General features: G+C 37.1%; 2 protein-coding genes across 4 annotated transcripts; one reads left to right on the top strand and one right to left on the bottom strand.

Annotated features, from left to right (window-relative positions):
* The first annotated feature begins 371 nt into the window (after window positions 1-371).
* Window positions 372-8144, top strand: tbrg1 (transforming growth factor beta regulator 1). Of its 3 annotated transcripts, none has more exons than XM_008425992.2 (15): window positions 372-645; window positions 776-916; window positions 1298-1355; window positions 1457-1539; window positions 1734-1770; window positions 2059-2121; window positions 3467-3703; window positions 4310-4380; window positions 4470-4714; window positions 4784-4920; window positions 5064-5210; window positions 5361-5458; window positions 5649-5759; window positions 6756-6901; window positions 7693-8144. In XM_008425992.2, exons 2-15 carry the CDS (start codon window positions 798-800, stop codon window positions 7779-7781), a joined length of 1641 nt encoding a protein of 546 aa, XP_008424214.1. In that variant the 5' UTR covers window positions 372-645; window positions 776-797; the 3' UTR covers window positions 7782-8144. The 3 variants fall into 3 exon arrangements, with proteins under 3 accessions (XP_008424214.1, XP_017163883.1, XP_008424213.1); XM_008425991.2 differs by having other exon boundaries at window positions 373-645; window positions 779-916; XM_017308394.1 differs by lacking the exon at window positions 2059-2121 and having other exon boundaries at window positions 779-916.
* A 55-nt stretch (window positions 8145-8199) lies between these two features.
* siae (sialic acid acetylesterase) lies at window positions 8200-18358 on the bottom strand. Its single transcript, XM_008425990.1, has 10 exons — window positions 18174-18358; window positions 17449-17613; window positions 14864-15018; window positions 13632-13770; window positions 12919-13126; window positions 12442-12527; window positions 12226-12359; window positions 11951-12105; window positions 11400-11586; window positions 8200-9472 (listed from the first exon to the last, which is right to left on the bottom strand). The coding sequence occupies exons 1-10, from the start codon at window positions 18223-18225 to the stop codon at window positions 9221-9223; spliced, it is 1533 nt and encodes a 510-aa protein (XP_008424212.1). The 5' UTR covers window positions 18226-18358; the 3' UTR covers window positions 8200-9220.
* Window positions 18359-19211: the final 853 nt, after the last annotated feature.

Here is a 19211-nt window from a genome sequence, read left to right as displayed (position 1 = left end):
CACACACACACACACACACACACACACACACACACACACACACACACACACGCACACGCACACACACACACACACTAAATAAATAAATAAATAAATAAATAAATAAATAAATAAATAAAACCTAAATACCTAAATATAACACCTTTATGAACCAATTTAGAATTGTAAATAGCAAAAATAAAGATAGACTTAAGTTGGTCTTTTTTATGGCATATTCAATTTTAATCATATTATTAGTGCCAGCAAATCGCTTATATGTAATACTACCGCTACTATTTTCATGTGCGGAAAGCTTTCTATTTTTGCAGTGACGGAACTTTTAATTTGTTAATTCATTTTGGGTTAAACCCGGATATCCTGTAAAAGTGCTCACGAATGAAATGCTCGGAATAACAGCCATAGACATAATGATAACAACATTGTCCAGTTTTTTTTTTTTTAGATGGAAACTGAATCAAATGTGTGTTCATAAAAATAAAGCTTGTTGCTTAATTGCTAAAAAGACATAGAGCAGTGTCTAACATGTCGACTAGTTAGCATTAGCGCTCAGACTCAGTCTCACTCTGCGAGTAAACAACACAAAGGTTCCACTTGCCACAGGACCTAACAAAAAGGAGCACCTTAGGTTTTGCTGCATTGCTGCAGGTATTCGTTTGCTGAATATCAAACCAATTATGGTTACTGTTATTTAATGTTGTTACCACACGCTAGGTCATACATATACACGAAGTCTTGGTTTCTGTACTGGCTGTTCTAATATGTCTATTTTTCCCAGCAGAGTATTTGCCCTGTGGTCAATGGAGTCACTCAACACGTTTGAATCTGAAATGGAGCCTGATGGGCAGACAAACTACTCTCTTTTTCCTGCTCTGGATAGTATAGCAAGCCTGTCTGGGACAGCAGAGAATCTAGAGAGGTCTGTTCAAAAATACTGCAGTTGTCGCTAAACGTATTTTTTTGTGCATTAGCATAAATGGTAAACATGTTGTGTATGCACAATTTATTGTATTCAGCTATATGAACAAGATCTTAACTGCACACTGAATTTTAACGTTTGTCTCAGGAAATGTGAAGAGGGGCTGTAGTTTGGACCCTCCAGAGGCTCAACATTCTTGTAGATTGTGTTTTCCAATGATTTGTTTTTGTTTTTAGCTGTGTCTCAGTTACATGCTCAGAATGAATTAGGATAAGTAGACATAATATATTCTGGTCACCAGTTGCCTATTTCTCAGTGCGTCATCTTATTTTGATTCAGTCATCATCGTTATGTTTTATGTGTTTGTTTATCCGTTTGCAGTGAACCACCCAGTGAAATTACTGAGAAACCAAATCTCACATGGCTTGATGCCGCTCAGGTATTACTCACAAATTTATTACACCTAATTCTGCCAGCATCTGCTGCTTTAGCCGTTTATTTGGGTTTCTGTGCCGGTAATTTTGCTTTTTCTGGTGTAAGATCGTACTGGAGGAAGCTGGCCGTCCCATGCACATAAAGGAGATTAAGCAGAGAATCATTGACCGGGAACTTGTTCAATCCAAGTACAGTAATCGTTCTCATTTGATGCTAAAAAAGTTTTCGTGTGCATTTTGACACTAAAAGTTCCTCATTTGATAATCGGTGACGTTAGCATGCATTAATTTGAACAAAACTGTAAATTTTGTATGCTGTTCTGTCACACTCTTATTAGTGATTTCTAAACCTACCTGTGATTTCATTGTTATGTTCTCAACAGTGCAAAATCGAGCCTGGAAGCCGTCATGTATCGTGAGGTAAGGATTATTTATTTTCCTACACTATTGAAGTTCTCCCTTGCGTTTGTGTGAATGTCTTTTAATTTCTCCATGTTTTCCCATCCTGCTTTGTAGACCATATTTGATCATATATGAACATTTTTGAACTGTGATTATGTCGAAGGGTTCCTTGGAGCCAACATGCATAATCTTTAAAGCTGCTGTAGCTAACAAGGATATAGTTTACCTAAACCTAACCGACAGATTTAGACTAAATAGATTTTCCTCCCCCAGTGCATTCGGCCTCAGTCTCACACTATGTTTCAGACACAAAAAGGCAGCAGGAGATTCAAGAGGATTGAAAACAGAAACGGAGTCTTTGCATTACTGGTGAGTTTTCTGGGAAACTGACGTTTGTTTTACACCAACTCTAAAAACAATATTTAATTCACAAAAATGTACATAGACATTTTCTGATGTACTGTTTACTACTGAGGCCATCGTAGATACAGAAGATCTATGTTAGACGTTTGTGTCAGTTCTACTTTTCTCCAATAAATATAATGAAAGTAGAATACGAAATAGGAATGTCTGATTACTATGCACAGCTTGTTGGTAGATTTGTTTTTGGACAAATATGTACATACCACAATTCAAAAAATAGTTTGTTAAATATGTATTACTATTTGATCATTTGAATTAAATACAAAGAAATTAGTGATATTTAGTAAATATGGGTTCCAATGTGTCTTGTTTGTCAGATTAAAAGTAGCTTTTCAAAATAACAACCTACAGGCAGATATTAAACACATTTTTCATTTGACTCACATTTCTGCATTAAAAAGAATTTTTATTGGTCCGATATAATATTGCAATCCTAAATGTCACCTTTTTATGAGCGGTAAGCAAGAAACCGTCATAATTCACATTAATATAATCTTTAAAACATCAGTCTTTGTGGAGTTAATCTTTATAATGTGTTTTACTTGAGATACTTTCCAATAATATCCTAATTTATGGAATGTGACTGTACATTAAATAAATAATTAAAGCATCAGTAATATTTAAATATTTATTAACTACAGTGCAATCCAATTACATTTCAGATATTAATTCATTATATTTAAATATTGGATTATTTCTTTATTTTTTCAAATCCCAGGCTGTAAGTCATAGTGAAATGATTTAAACTGCCTCTGCACAACATCAAAAGAACCCAAACATCTGATTGGTTAATCTGAACAACAACTGAGACTGCAGACCCTGAGGTTGAGCAGTCTGAGTCCCACCTGATCATTTTGATGCTTAAGGCATGATAGACTAAAATAAAATGACATCAAATAAACAGATTATATTAGATGATTATAAAATATAAGGAATGCACATTTGCAGAATTATTTTCACCTTTGATGAATAAAATATTTCATTTGAATAGTTATTGAGAAGTGTGTTTCTTTCACGTATGTGTTTACATTTTTATAGAAATTATTAGAGATGCAAATATTTATTCAACGACTTCTTGATGTATCGAATTGTGGCACTCATGCCTTTGGAGACATTTGAGTGTTCCATCTAAAGCTTCAACAATCCGAGCATATTTTGTTATTTGTTTGTCATTATAGCATTTCATGTGAGATCCTGTGTTAGCTGTCCACATTCCACTAAGCTGAAAGCAACACAGCCGTCATCTTCACGTACTCTGAACACCTTCCTGTCTCTCTCTGCCTCCTTGCAGACCGATGGGGAGCGGCAGCAGGCCCTCACAGCCCAGGCTTTCCTCAGCTCGCCGCCGCCAGCGCCTCAGAGCGGAGCCTCCAGCTCTGGCTCCGGGGCCTCCATGCCTGCGTTTCCCTCTCCCTCAAGTTCCTCGGAGCAGAAACCGAAGATAAAGAGGGGCCAGCGAAAAAAACAAAACGAGAAGTACAGACTCAAGTACCAGAGGCTGCGCAAAGCTGCTCGCACCATGATATTTGTAAGGAAACTTTGCATTCATGTTTGTCAAGGTTTTGTTACTCATTAAATACAATGAGCTACATCCTTAGAACAAATATGGATTTAGCTAAATGCTACATACTAACTTTGTACATATAGTGCTGAGAAAAGAAAGCACATTTTTGTTCCGTTCAGAGTTTTCTTTATGGTGTCATTTTAGTGCTCAAACACCGAGTGACAAGTGAAAGATTACTCTTCTCTATTATTAAAATTGATCTGATTCTTATCATATTCCATCATATGTTTTAATCTAACGTCAAGTGTACAGCAGTGCACAGCACACTGGTAACTTATGTAAAATAAATACAAAGCCATATTGAAAAAGCTGTGTTAAAAAGTTTAACCCTGACTTTGTATCTAAACTTAGGATCACTTATTTGATGCAGCCATTTTCTGCACTAATAACTCACCTGTTGATATAAAGATCTGAAAGGTAATCAATAGCCACCTTTCATGCCTGGAGAACCTGAACATGATTATGTTTTTTATTATATACTTTCTTTTCACTGACTGCAGAGATGCATGTATAGGTGATGCGAAATGTATTTTGGCATGCAGCCTGACTGTACTGGTCTCCATTCCTCAGGAAAATGCTGCACTCTGTGATGAAATTGCTCACACAGAAGAGAAGTTTCTAAGAGCAAAAGAGGAGCGCAAGTAAGTACATATATAGATTTTGTACTTAATTTTTCCAAGCAGATCTCCGAAGCTATGTGGTAAATTGGGTTACTTTTCTTGTTGTCTAGGTTCTTATTAAAGTCCTTGTTGCAATACCAGACTCTGTCAGAGGGGGAGCTACTGCCTACACCTAGTTCCAGCTCCGTTCCTTCTGTTCCACCTGCGGCACTGACTTCAGCTCCTGCTGCAGGGGCTTCAGGCTCGTCTTTGGCACATAACCCAATGTCACTGGTGTCAATAGGAGAGGAGGGCCTCCTTAAAAAACCCAAGAAAGAAAGGAAAGACCGGGGAAAGGAAAACGGAAAGGAAGAATGTAAGCGTGAAAGCGAATACATATGTGTTACGTTCGGATATAGGTAAATGTCACAAAATGTGTCTCCAGTTCCGAAGAAGATGTCCAAGAAGAGGAAGCTGGCAGACGGGTCACGCAGACTGGTGCAGCCCATTCCGCTGGACTCATCGGGTCGTCCCGTGTTTCCCATCGTACTCGGAGGTTTAACAGTCTACAGCCTAGGAGAGGTTGGCATCTGAGATGACCCTTTAATAATATAGTTATAGCATTAAGTTAATAAGTCTTAACACACACACATATATATATATACATTTTTGTAGCTAACGCCAACCACTGTTTATTGAATCTGATCTTCTTGGCTGCTCTTCAGATAATCACAGACAGGACTTTGTTTTACGATGAGTGTGCCATATACCCAGTGGGCTTCTGCAGCACGCGTGTCTATGCCAGCATGAAACACCCTGAGCAGCAGTGTCTCTACACCTGCCAAATTAAGGACGGGGGGACAGGTCCACAGGTGAAAACACGCAGGGACTATGCTATAGCTTCTTAAGTGCATTATAAATGTTAAAATCACAGATTTGACATAAAGTCGTCTGAGGTCAACACACATAAGCAGATTTATTGCACAGTGGGTTAATCTTTTTTTTCTACCTTTCATCTCTAGTTTGAGATTGTACCTGAAGAAGATCCTCAGAATGCCATCGTAGCCTCCTCTGCTCTGACATGCCATTCAAATCTGCTGAAGGCTATCGCGTCCAACAGGTAGAATGTTTAACCACAAAAAGCCCTACTAATAATTCCTGAGGTACTTAAAATAGAAAAAAAAATCATGTCTCGGTCTAAGCACATGGTTGATATAGGTGCCAAACAAAAATTGTTGAGGCTAATTAGTTTTTTGTTACTGTTCTTAAAACACTTAAGACTGATTATCTTTAACATTTTCCTTTCTTAGTTCCCAGGCCGTGGTGCCCATAATTCCATCAGGAGCGGACTTCTTCGGCTTTTCTCATCCAACTATTCAGAATCTCATCCAGAGCTGTCCTGGAGCTCGCAAATGTAGCAAGTGAGTTCTTTTAGCCTGTTGCATAAAAGCTATAATCCTTCTTTCACACTCAGTTTTCTGTTCTGTTTCAGTCACATTGTGTTTATGGAATATTTTTCAAATTTGAATTGAACACAAAGTGAAAAGTAAAGTAAGAGTAATGCAGCCATGCAGCAAACAGTCAAAGCAAAGGCTGAATTAAGTAAATAAAATTAGTGCAGTAAAATCACTTATCTTGAAGCTTCATTTTGATTAAACAACCGGCAGTAGCTCCGTATATTACAAAGAAAACTTTGCATTTGTAATTTATTTAATCCTTAATTTTACTTATTTAAAAATTTCATGCAATCTGTAATAATTTTTCCCTCTAAGAACACAATAGAAACATTTTGCTTTAAAGTACAAAGCATGTGAAGTTAAAAGAAAATGGAAGTTTTAAAACAAAGCTTTTTGTTTTAAAAATTTGTGTTTTTAAAATTTGCTTTAATATACCCTCATATCTTGTCAATCATGACAAACCGCTGCAAAAACTTCCTGTCAAAGACTCCTTTTTTACTGTGCTGCTTTTATGAATTTTGATCACGTGGTACCAACTAGAAGTGGCTGCATGATGTTCAAATACCATGTGATGTAATACTGTTTCACTGCAATGGTGATTTTCATTGCAGTTGTGATTGTCCCACATTTTTTTTCACTTTTTTCCCTCCGTGATTATGTTTTACCACTTTATTAAATTCATCAATGGGAATCTACATCAGTCCGATGTGCTGTACATGTGATTTGAATGTAAATTGCTAATACATGAAACATTAGAATATTATGGCCTATGTGTTGCGTCCAACTGCACCGTTTGTCCATTTGATTTTAATTCTCTATTTGATTTGAACAAAACTGTTGCAAACTTACGCTAAGTTTATAGAGTTTAGACAAGCACAGAATATTTAAGAAAATCAGCTGCAGCTCAGCAGTAGTTTTTGTCTTTTTTCTTAACTGTGCAATTTTGCCTTCACCACCCAGCTACAGATGGGTTCGTTTCGAGGTGTGTCGTCATAGTGATGGCCAGCTCCCTCGCGGCCTATCAGAAGATGACGCCTCGATTAGCTTTGAGGCCTACCTGAGACACCAAGGCCTGCATGGGAGCATCAAGATGGAGCACATCACAGGTGCAGTAGCATGTTAATGCTATGCAGTATTGCAGATTACCCCTTTTTATGATGGTTCATGTAACTTGGAGAACTGCTTCAGTAAGGTATGAAAATAAAATAAAAAACTAATTGACATAACTGCATTAACATTATAAGTAGCAGCAATGGGATTTTTTATTTTAATTGAAACAATTAGCAATTGTTACATATCTTTTGTAAATACTTTAAAACTGGCATATCTGAAGATGTTTACATAAATATAACCAGCTGGCCGTTCATTGTTGTTCTCACTGATTGACCGACCATAATTCTGTTGCATGAGGGAAGCGGAACTTTTGTTTAGTACATGTAAAGACCAAACCCACTTCTTCCCCATTACTGTGGTGAACATGAAATGTCATTAAATCATAAAACTGAGTGCTTTTTGGTGAATCCTACATTTAAAGTAAAGATACTCCTAGGCATTTGCTTATGTGTGGCATTGGATGCACACCATTTGTAGTAACCAGTTTACCATAGTTTGCACATCACCTGATCAGGTTGGAAATCAAACTCCTTGATTTAAGATGGAAGTAATAAACACGTCAGTAAACTTGCAGAATACACAGAATAACCAGAGCTAACCAGTTGTCAGCTGGTTTATTCCTGTTTGGCTTGTAATAAACTCAGAACTCTTTGACAAATCATTCCTGGCTTCCTTATTCCAGGGAGTCTTTCTTATGAGCTTTGCCCTCACGTTGCCCAGGTGGTCCGCCGGCTGACTGTGAATGACTTTACACCCGTTAATGTTAATCATTTTCTTTCTTCAGGACAATCGCCTCCATCTCCTAGTTCCTCGCATCAGCAACACCAGACCTCTCCCACCATGAAGCCCTCCACTTCTTATTTTGGCTCTTGAGTCCTCTCTGAACTCGCGTATTTTTTCCTTCAGTTCACCATTTCAAAAATCAGAGGCTTGTTGAACTCAAACATTTCTAGTGTGTGATCTTTCAGGATTTCTCCAATGAAATACCCACGAGTGTCTACATGGTAAACATGGCTGAGCTGTTGCGAGCAAAAAATCAAATATCTGGTTTCTGTATGTTAATATAAAGGGAGATGTCTGTTTGTAGAAATGATCTTTATGTTGTTCCATTTTTTAAAAGTATAAAATCTTGTCTATCAACGTGGATTACAGAAGCAAACGTTACATAACTGTGTATAATCACGATGAAGAGTTGTATATATAATTAAAATGCCATTTAAATGTTTTGTCCCAAGAGTATGGATTTATTTTACATTTGTTTGCTTCATTATAAAAATAAGTAAATGATCGATCAGCATCTCCACACATTTTTAATATTATAGACACAAATTAGTGCAATTCCTCATTCGTTTTCAAAATATACACACAAGCATTACAATAAATGAACACACAATGTTGACAAACATGGCTGGATGGATAGATGGGAACATCGATCAAATGATGGTTTAAAAGACAAAAACAAAGGGATTTAACATTTAAACAATATGAAATGCAGTCAAAGTACAGTTTCCTCCCCAATACTTAAAGGAAAATACTTCAAAGAAATATGTTCTAGGAACCCTGCACATCTGATTTTTACACATTTTCAGGAAGTTTTCAACTTTTCTAATAATCCAATGATCTACTATAGTTTTAGTGTAGTTTTCAGGTTTTGGGGGGGGGGGGGGGAGATGACTTGGAAAAAACAACATGGAAAAACATGTTGCCAGACTTGTATATCATCTACAACTTGTACGCATCCATCTGCAGTTTGTCCAATATCCTTTAGCATTTTCTTTGTTTTCTATCCACCCATTCATTCTTTCCCATCTATTCTGGTCTGTGGTTTCCACAGGCTCCATATTTAAACCTCAACTTCTGTAGAAATATCACCCATAAATTAATAGTACTTTGTTTTGAGAGAATACAAAAGAAAACTATAGAGAATTAATTCTGAAAAATAATTTGACATAAAAATATAAAATCAGAATGGCTGAAATATTAAGACACTGGTTTTCACAACATAATCCTTATTACACCAAGAAATCAGACTTATTGCATCACCTGGTGACAAACATTATAGCATAAACAAAGTTTAGACATTCTTATGCGTGAATGACCATAAAATTATCCATTTATTCTGAGAAAATCGGACTAAAGTTGTCACTACTTAATATTGCCGTCATAAAAACAGAGTCAACCTTTGCGGACATAATTGTATGCTTTTACCAGTCATTTCATTATTCATAAAAATAGTTACTTAGAAAAGAGAAAAAAAATCTATTTAAATCCCTTCATTTTTTTCCCCACCCTCACCTTCTAGTTTAGGTGCTTTACCAAATTTGATTACTTGCATATTGACTGGTGATAAAAGGAGGCGCAGGTAAATTCTTACTGGAATCATAAACGGGACATGCTTTAAATTCACAGGGCCAGTCTCTCCATCCGTATCTAAGAGCAGCAACTTTAGATGGTGGGCATGCAGAAGCAGACAGCTGGATTGTGGTCTGATTCCAAACCATAATGGGAGCTGGTGACCAAAGGGAGTCGGATTCACATGACACATTCTTCCCTGAGCAACAGATCTGTAATGAAAAATAATAAAATTATAACGATTTATTTTTTTTGTCATTCCAGTCAAATACATTAACATCTAAAGGTATAGTAGTATTGGTTTACGTTATGCAAGGTTAGTTAATGTAGAACTTTAAGAAAAATGGTGAAAAAAAATGCTACTCCAGTAAGTTATTTCAGTAACTTTTAAAAGTAAAAAATGCATGTAATTATTACACCGCAGTAATTTAAAGTGTATATTTCTGTTCAATTTATTTAGTTTGCAGCTAATGGAAACCCAAAGCTTGGTTTCAAAGTATGTGTAGACTACATAAGACTTTTCTTTAAAAAGTATTTTTACAACATAGGCTATTGAGAAGTATATCCATGTACAATATAATACAAGGTCAGAGTTCATTTTGCGTGAATTGTTGCAACAATGTGGTGTGAAGGTGATCAGCCTGTGCTTCTGCTGAGGCTGCTTTAAAAGTTGACTTTAGCTTGTCTGCATTATCAAGTCCAATAATGTCAGCTAAAATACTCAAATAGAAAACTTGGCTGCCCTACTCTAAACTGACTGTAGAAAACTCACACTGGATCTCAAACAACTTGGATTATTTGCCACTTTTCTCTTCCTCTAGACCAGGGGTGTCAAACTCCAGTCCTCGAGGGCCGGTGKYCTKSAACTTTTAGAAGTGCCTCTGCTGCACCACACCTGAATAGAATAATTAAGTMATTAGCAAGGCTCTGGAGAACTGAGGAGGYAATTAAGCCATTTGATTCAGGTGTTTTGTACCTGTGGCACATCTAAAAACTGCAGGACAGCGGCCCTGGAGGACTGGAGTTTGACACCCCTGCTCTAGACTCTAGGACATTGGTGTTTTAATGAAATGCTACATTTGCTTTCAATAGAAAGAACTTTGGAAGAGTCACTTTAATACCTTTTCTCTCTTGTGCAGAAGTGTTTTAACCCAAGAAATACAACAATCATACTTTAAACATCTGTGTGCTTTTGGTAAGCCAGTTTTAAGCACCCAGTACCATTTTTTAATTTTCACAAATGAAAGACTTTATATGGTTGGCAAAGAAGAAGTAGGGGGGAAAAAAGCACCTTACAATTCAGTCCCAGAGAGAAACAAACGCCTCAAATATTAACTTTAGCATTTGAGGCAACATCCTCCTTAATGATGTATGGTAGTAAAATAGTCATAATTTCACCATTTTACTGGGTCCTTATCCACAATACATAGTGGACCAAGGCCCCATTAATGCTAAGAAACTCTCACTCCCAGCTATATTAACACGGAAGAAAGCCATGGTAAACTCATTAAGTCGTTTCTCAGCCCTCACCGTTTTAAGACCATCTGCTGTTCATAAATTCTTTGTTGTCATGTCCAATTGTCTAAACATGACTGTCACCATATGTCATCCGACCTCTGACCTCTTACGGCTACATTTACAATCAATTTACATTATTTATGCATAGCCGTGAACCAAATGTAGAACGTGGACAGATTCCTTTGTCTAAGTGCCAGACATGAAATGCACAGGATTTGGGGTTGTGGGATTTTTGAGTCTGCAGCTACGCATTATCAAACTAATTCAGGGCACAAATGATGACATTCTTGTCTTTTTGAGTTCTTATGCCGTCCCCTGATGAAATGAGCCGGGCAATGAGCTGCATCTTAAAAAGGCTAAAGGAAAGGCACCACTTGACGTTCCGACTCCAGCTGCTCTCCACACAGAGTGGATAAGGGCAGAATCCACCTCCAACTTTTGAACAGACAAAAGCTGCAGTCGTCCTTGTTCTTTTTGAAAAATTTTTCTTCCACTCAATAAATACATTATGTGTAAAGGACTTCCGTGATATACAAAGTTCACTTTTTGAATTGAATTACTGAAATAACTTTTAATATTCTAATGTATAAAGTAGCGCCTGCATTCTGCAGTGATCCTCACCTCAAATATGTCTTTAGATGGTGTAACGAAGATCCCCTGGTCATAGGTGACGTTGACTGTGCTTTCACTCGGCACAATTACTTTGGGGAAAGGTCCCTGGAAAGAGACGCCTTTTTCCCCATAAGCCACAGCTCTGGCACCCAGCGTTAGTCTGTGGGCAACATCTTGTTTGTCTCTAGGGTGGATTCTGAAATAGAAAATTATTTTCCATAACACTGCTACAGAATATGAGCAAAGAAGACTAAAGATAGTCAATACAGTAAAATATAGAAGAAAACTGGACAAATCTCTCTCCATTTATTTCTGTCCTCAAAAAACTCCTGTATTCTTCTCCTCAACACTTGAAATATTGTCATATTATTTGACAGCATAGCTCACACTTGTTTGTTCTATTGTGGCCAGACTTTGGCTGATTTACACTCCTGAAGACCACAGCTGCATGAATTTCTGCCAACATGGACGACTGCTGTCCAAAGCAAGTGCATTTAGGAAAAGTTTCAAATTTTGAACAGATTCTAAGTGCACAGCATTTTTAGAAACTGCATCCTTACGTGCCATATGGTGACGTATTATCTGGTAAATCGAAAGCAACCGCCATAAAGGTGTTCTTCATCCTAATGTTTGGGACAAATCCCACATCTGCAGTCTGGTGCCAGCGAATGTCTGGAAAGCCGTCATCTGTGGCGCTTTCTTTGTATGTGGATAGCTGTGCATGCAAATAAATAATATACCTGATGCAAAATAACTGTAGAAATAAAAATATTGCCTTGTATCTTCTGCTTGTTTGGCTCTTTTTTAGATTTAAAGAGCAAAATGCACTGCATACTTGGACAAATCCAAATGGGAAGTTAGGATCAGTCTGCCCCCCTGAGCCTTGGTGAAATGCCATCCTCCAGTCATTTATCATTGTAGGGAATGAGCAGTTGTACTTGTCCTTATGGTACTCTGCATTCGCCTCACCTGGAAAGGAGAAAACATTTTTATAGATTTTTATGGAGTATACATTTTTCAAAATGCCTTTCATATGTCATGGCTTTGCTACCTTGGTACCAGATGGCTCCGTAGATGGTCATATTGAGGAATGGATGGATCATTGCATTCCACAAAACGGTGCTCTTCAGCATAGAACTGAGGGATTAGAACAAGCAGAGATCATTAACCCTTATCGCCCGAAAGGTGTCGCAGATGACACATTTTTTACACGCCGACTTTCTGATACTTTGCGCTATTTGAAAAATTCCAACAGCTTCTGAAAGGGGAGACGTTGCGCTTTCCAGCCAATATTGGGTTACTATGGTCAAAATGCTCCCTGCTGCAGCAGGGAGCATTTTTTGCCTTCGGTTTAATCTCATGAAACACTCTTAATAGATGGTAAATTGCAATAACTGTTAGATACTGAAAGTTTCAGTTGTGGAGAAATGAGCAAATATATTTACTCACAAGACTTATAAAGAACTCCGTACAATTAAAATAAGCAAAACTTAGGGCTTAAAGGGTTTTAAACAATATGGAGACATACTTTTCAGTTTGCTGGATTATGTCGTCTTCAAGTTCAAACATGTCCTCACTCGGCACCAGTCCACACTGCTTCAGCGCTCTTGTGGACGACCAGGCTTCTACAGGTGTGCCTCCCCAACTTGATTCCACCAGTCCTATGGGGTAATTCAACTTCTCATACATGTAACGCCCAAAGAGCCAGCACAACCCAGAGAACTCTGCCAGCACACCTGTAAGTTCAGAAATATTGTAAAGCTCAGGTGAGAAGTTTATATACAGTTAATATTGGATTAATTTATGGCTATTAATTACAGGTTTGAGCTGCTGCAGTAGGATGGAATGATCATAAAACAAAAAAAAAACAAAACAAAAAAAAGACTGAATGCCTGCTTAAATGCATCCTGTAAGGATTTTTCAGAAATCCTTACAGCAGTCTAAATTACACAGATTCAAATTTCTACATACACCCTCGCTGATCTTTGGCTGAATCGCTGATGGTTACAAAAAGGGTGTTATTGGTGTGAAAGTTCCTTAGAAACATTTTATAAAATATCGGTGGAGTGTAGATGTAATTCTGATACTGTTGGGATGAGAGAAAATCCACAGTAAATCCGTCCATGTGCATTCGATTTTAGATTAAAACATAGCCACTGTATGTTGTGCAATCATTCCCCTCATATACCTCAGTACACAGAACTAAAACATTGAACAGTTTATTGGAAGAAACAGTCTTACTGCTGTTGGGAGCAGACCAGGGTATTTCCACTTGGATGAGATCAATCAGCTCAGTTTTACTCATGTTCAAAGCCGTCATAAAAGGCCTTACATGAGGATATTTAGATGAGAGCGCAAGCTCCTCAGATGAATTGAAAATCTATTTGAGAATAAAAAAGAAAAAGAAATGAGTAAATTGTGAAGTTTAGACCAGACCTTGTATTGCACTATCCTAACTTTTAGGGCTTTTTTTCCCCCCCAAGGAAGTTCCAGCTCTCAACTGAGACTGGTGCAAGAGGCAGCAACGCAAATTGGCTGTGTAAAAATCTAGTTTGCCTTGCTACCATTCAAAGGTCAAGTCAGAGTCACACAATTACAAGCATTTCATTCACTTATTGCTTGAGCCTTGCCTCTTTTGAGACAATTTAACCAATTGAGTTACATTATATAGTTGTATTAAAACGTCTCTGAAAACAGATGAGAAAATATCTTCACTTTAATTTTACTAAGGCTCACAATCCTGATCAGCTCAACTCTCATCTACATCAGCAACTGGACAGCAGGAGTTAAACCAAGCTTACAGACATGATAAGATGAACAATGCTAGAGGTCTGAGTGGCAAACAATGTTTACGGATTTAAACGGCACATTGTGCTACTAAAGCTCAGTGTTGGGCAATTTCAAAACAAACTACATGAATATAGGGAAAAAAAATCAGCTTCTGTTACTCTGATGCTAATCAGAGAGTTTCTTCTTGTTGGTGTGGTGTTTCTCCAACGTTTGAGTTTTAAATTTGACTGGTTAAAAATAACTACACTTGAGAGTTTCAAATATGGCTGCTGTAAACCAATGAGGCTGCCTTTAACTCTCTGGTCCAGCAGCAAACTGGGGCTGGATAGTTAAAGTTCACTGTGCCAAAGCCACAATGTTATCTTTGCGGACATAAACTGCTGCTTAGTAAGCACTAGCACTGATAGATTTTTTTTTTTTCTTATTTTGAACATGATAGAAGTACAAAATCACACACATGCACAAGGAATGCAAAAGACATATTTTTGTACCACAACTATCTTAACATGCTCGAAAAGAAATAGGAAGCACTGGAACCGGTTGGGTGGAAATAGCACCTGACCATTTCCACCAAACTGCAAACAGCACCTGGCAGCTATTCCAGTGACTTAGTAAGAAGAGGGTTGAATGTTTTCTTTCAGCCCCAGATCCAGTCAGACAGGTGTTTACTGCACATAGTTTACCTGGGACATTGTGAATAACATGTTGCTCTGGCCTCCACATAGCCAAATGTCTCCAAACAGCACATCTTTCAGGCTACTTATGCTACCTTCAGCTACAGCGTATATGCTGTAGGGACCACCAGCATCAACGGGTTCAAGGGTGACTTGCCAAATGCCTGTTGGAGGAAAAACAAATCATCAACACACGCAATCAAACCAAAATCTTTTGGGGGGTTTTATTCTGGATTATTTGCAATGGTGGGTAAAATTAGTTTGTCACACGATGTAGCTTGTGAAAAAAGTTAAAACCCCGACACTGCACTGATGACACATTTTTGACTTGGAATCTACAGGCTCCAAGAAAACCAGAAAACAAGCTCGTAAAATTGGTGATTTCGCAATCTGAATGATGGGTGATTGAGCTATGCCGTTAACCTGCTCTGTCCTTTTACAGTAATGACTTGCAGAACTTTTGAGGATCACAAGGTACAGTTATCTTCATTTTATTTAGAGCAATTGATAAATGTGGTGATAAGAAAACATCTATGGAATTACAACGATGTGTGGTACTTGTGTTCTGAGCTGTGCACATGCAAGCTAAATCAAATGGTTTTATCATCTCCTCATTATGCAGTCAGGTTCTCCAGAGTCCTGCTAATGACCTCATTACTTGACTAAGGTGTACTGAAGCTCAGACGCAGCTAAAAATTGTAGGACACCATCCCTCGAGGCCTGCATTTGAAAACCCCTGCTTTAGAAAATGCATTTAGACATGTGCTTAAAGGAGAAATGTCATAAAAAATCTGCATCATTATTGCTCTTTATTTCACCACAATAATTTTATTTAGATTAAAATTCTCTTTTGCAAGAGAATCCTGGCCATTTTTGTGAGCAGCACAAAAAAACACATAACAGCCTTACTGTTTTTTGTTTGTGAAGGCAAATAATTTTAAAACTCACTGACAAAAAGGAGAGCCTTTAAAACCAAACCCTTCTAAAACAAAACTTCTATATCTGGACAATGGTCTGCCTTCTGCGAATACACCATGTAATCTTTATTGCAGTAAACAGAAAAGGGATTCTTGCCAAAATATATTTTTAAATAAGAATAAGTCAAATGGATATCTGGTAAATTGACTATATTCATAAAGCACTTTTCTAATCATACTCACTACCTAAAGCATTTCACACCAATGTGAATTCACCCAGTCACATTGACAGACGTGCACACAGATATCCAGATTCATAGGGAACTCTGGGTAATCTGTCAACAACATGTGACAGGAGGAAGTTGGAATCAAAACTACAATCTTCCTATTGCAAGACAACTAGCTACTTGTATGTCCACTTCTTGACAACACAGAAGAAAATAGTGAGCAAATTTTCTCAGACGCTACTGGTTAGGAAACAATGACAAAATTAATGACATTGGAAAGGTGAGGAGTGGTTTCACCTCACCCATCAGAAACCGTCTGACTGAAAACACCCTATGCACACACTATGTGAAGCAATTGGAAAGGGAAAAACACAAAAGCCGAGCAACAAAACAACAGTTCATTCCACCCATTATAATTGCAATTGTAAGCCAATTACTGTAGCCTTTGTCCTAGCAGCGTGTTTTTTTTGTTTGTTTTTTTTTTTTTTACCAGTAGTTATGCTTACATGAAATGCTTTTCTGATTAATCTGCATTGCTTTTCTTTTTTTTTGAGGTTATTTTTTTAATGTTTTATTTCCATGTTATGGATAAGTGTGTTTGAAATAAAAATACGTAATAAAACTCATTTTGTGGACTTCATGTTAAGACCAACTTCCACAATGAATTGTGAAAGAAGAAGTGGGTATTTGTTTCAGTAAGTGGCTTGTAAAGAAAACTTTGTTTTTGGAGAAATTAAAACAAAGTCCAACCATCTATAAAGTAGCAAGAATGCAGAAAAGGCACAGTAATTTGTAGGTATACCAGCCATTATTGAGAGCTTCATCAAATCATGATAAATATTACAATCTCCTAGCAAAATTACCATCACATACACTACCTATATTTGATAAATGGAGTTCATTCATTTGTATTTATTCCTATATCTGTTTTCAGAAAATTGGACCTAAGCTCCAAACCTATGGATCCATAAATGCATGCAGTTATAACACAAGACAGACTCAGTTATAGAGCAGAAAAGTATGTTTCATAGACCGTTTCCTAACCACAAGCTTTGGTTTTCAGTTCCAGGTGATTGTCTTAATTGAAAGTGTAAGTAATACCATTACATAAATGTGTCTAACATAATTAAGCTTGATTAGTTCCGATAGGCCATGGTGGGCTTTTAAAAGTGGCACTTCAGCGAAGAAGCATTCATGAAAACATTGGTAATTCCACCTAATTAATAATAATTTCAAGTTGGCTGCTGGCTGTGTTGTTCGCAAAATCATTTGATCGCTTCATTTAACTCTGATTAGGGAAACGGTGAAAATCCCTCCCTCACGTCTGATGATAATTGGCGTAATTGAGGAATGACCTCAGTTTGTAGCCTGTACCCTAGAGATATTAAAAAAATAAATAAACTTTTCCTGTTGACACACACAAAACAAGAAACAAAGGTGCTGGATTTACCGTTTGTCACAGGGTCAGATAAGACTTTCTGTAGAACCGTAGAACTCGTCAGGTAGACCGCGACCTGCTCCCTCTCACGGCCGTAGCCCCACAGGACAGCTTTCTGTGGGGCCTTCTGCAGCACCATGTGGTCTCCATAATAAGACGCAAAGCGAAAGGTCCCATCTTATCAAAGACAAAATGTGCCATAATAATAATAAAGTAAATAAATAAAAAATACCTAAAATCAATTTAAGAAAAAGCTAAACAAATAGATAATTGATTAAAACAAACAGTTCAAAAAAAATTGATCAATAAAAAGAGCATAATTGTTTCACTATTTCTTATGGTAGCATGCTGTAATTCATAGTTATGGTGCACTAAAGCAAGCAATCCTTAAATAACATAAGATAATTAAAAGAACAACAGTACAGATTGTCAAATTGTTAAAATTCCTAACACATCTACTTTCTGACTCATTAAATGCATTCGAAGTTTTAGGTATGAAGAAACTAGCAGTGCATTTGTTTCTATTGTGGCATTTTTGTCTCTCCATACTTCTGCAAACAAGGCGATATGTAGTGAAATACGACTTCATATCACAATGGAGCACGACTTAAGAATTGCATGTATTTCTAGGAGCTGGTTAACAGGGTGGGATTTGTGTTTTGTCAGCAAGTTTTCCGGGCACCCATACAATATGAACCTAATTAACTGGAGACGCCGAAGGCACCCGATGTACTCACCGCTGTCGTGCAAAGCAGCTAAAAGCATCACAACTACAAAGATTAAAGCCATGACTAGATGACGGTTCAGGTTATTAAAATGTCGAACAGTTCTTTCCACAAGTGTTGTTAGATTGCATAGTACAGAGACCTGCCACTAAATCGAAACTTCTACCAAGTCAGGTGATTAACCAAACTAACTTAACTGAGCGTCACGCGGTACTAAAGTGTTCTGTAAAGGAAGACTTTCAAAATAAAAGCATGAGCGAACAAAAATTGTAATAATTTGCGCACTGTATACAGAAGTAGTTGCAATAATTTTTCCTGCTACAGTGTTTTTCACAACTTAATTTTCAATTGTTTGAATTGTTTGTTTAAATTCTGTTTGTGTTAATGCTTAACACTTTATTGCGAAGTTAAAATATTATGCAATTGAATGTAGGAAGAAAGTCCAGCATCAAGTCTCTTTCATAGTGCACTCAACAGCCAAACCCTTATAACAACTAAATCGCAAGATATCAACTTTATTTAAACAAATAGCATATTTTATTTGTCTTATAAGGATACGACTGATGCATTTTAAATAATGAAGCAAGAATTTATTGATAATATAATGTTTTTGTAGACTGGTTTTATTTTGATATGCTAGTTTTTTTTTTCTCGGCCACCATTTATTTCACATCTTTGCTGCTTCTCTTTTATGTCCGCACATTGTCCAATCCACGCCTATTTCGTGCCCATTTTTCTGAACACAACTTACTAGTTCACTTCTGCTGGACCTGGTAGATATTCTGTTTAATTAGCTATGGTTATGGTTCTGATAGGATTTCGGATCCATATAAAATATGGTGTGATTATGTTATGGTGAATGACTTCCTCCTTGTAAATACTACATATTTTAAACAACCAGTTGTAAAAGTGAATATTTATATTTACACATAAATTTAAAAGAATGTTCAAATGCAAACATGTTCCTGAAACTCCCTAAAGCTTGCATAACTGTAGTAGTGTGAGCTTAAATTCCAAGAAAGCTTTCTAAATGTCTTTTGAGAAACATGA

Source organism: Poecilia reticulata, linkage group LG13, assembly GCF_000633615.1.
Source record: "Poecilia reticulata strain Guanapo linkage group LG13, Guppy_female_1.0+MT, whole genome shotgun sequence".
Taxonomy (NCBI): Eukaryota; Metazoa; Chordata; class Actinopteri; order Cyprinodontiformes; family Poeciliidae; genus Poecilia; species Poecilia reticulata.
Note: the sequence above shows the minus strand (reverse complement) of the source record. Positions and strands in the feature narration are given on the sequence as shown.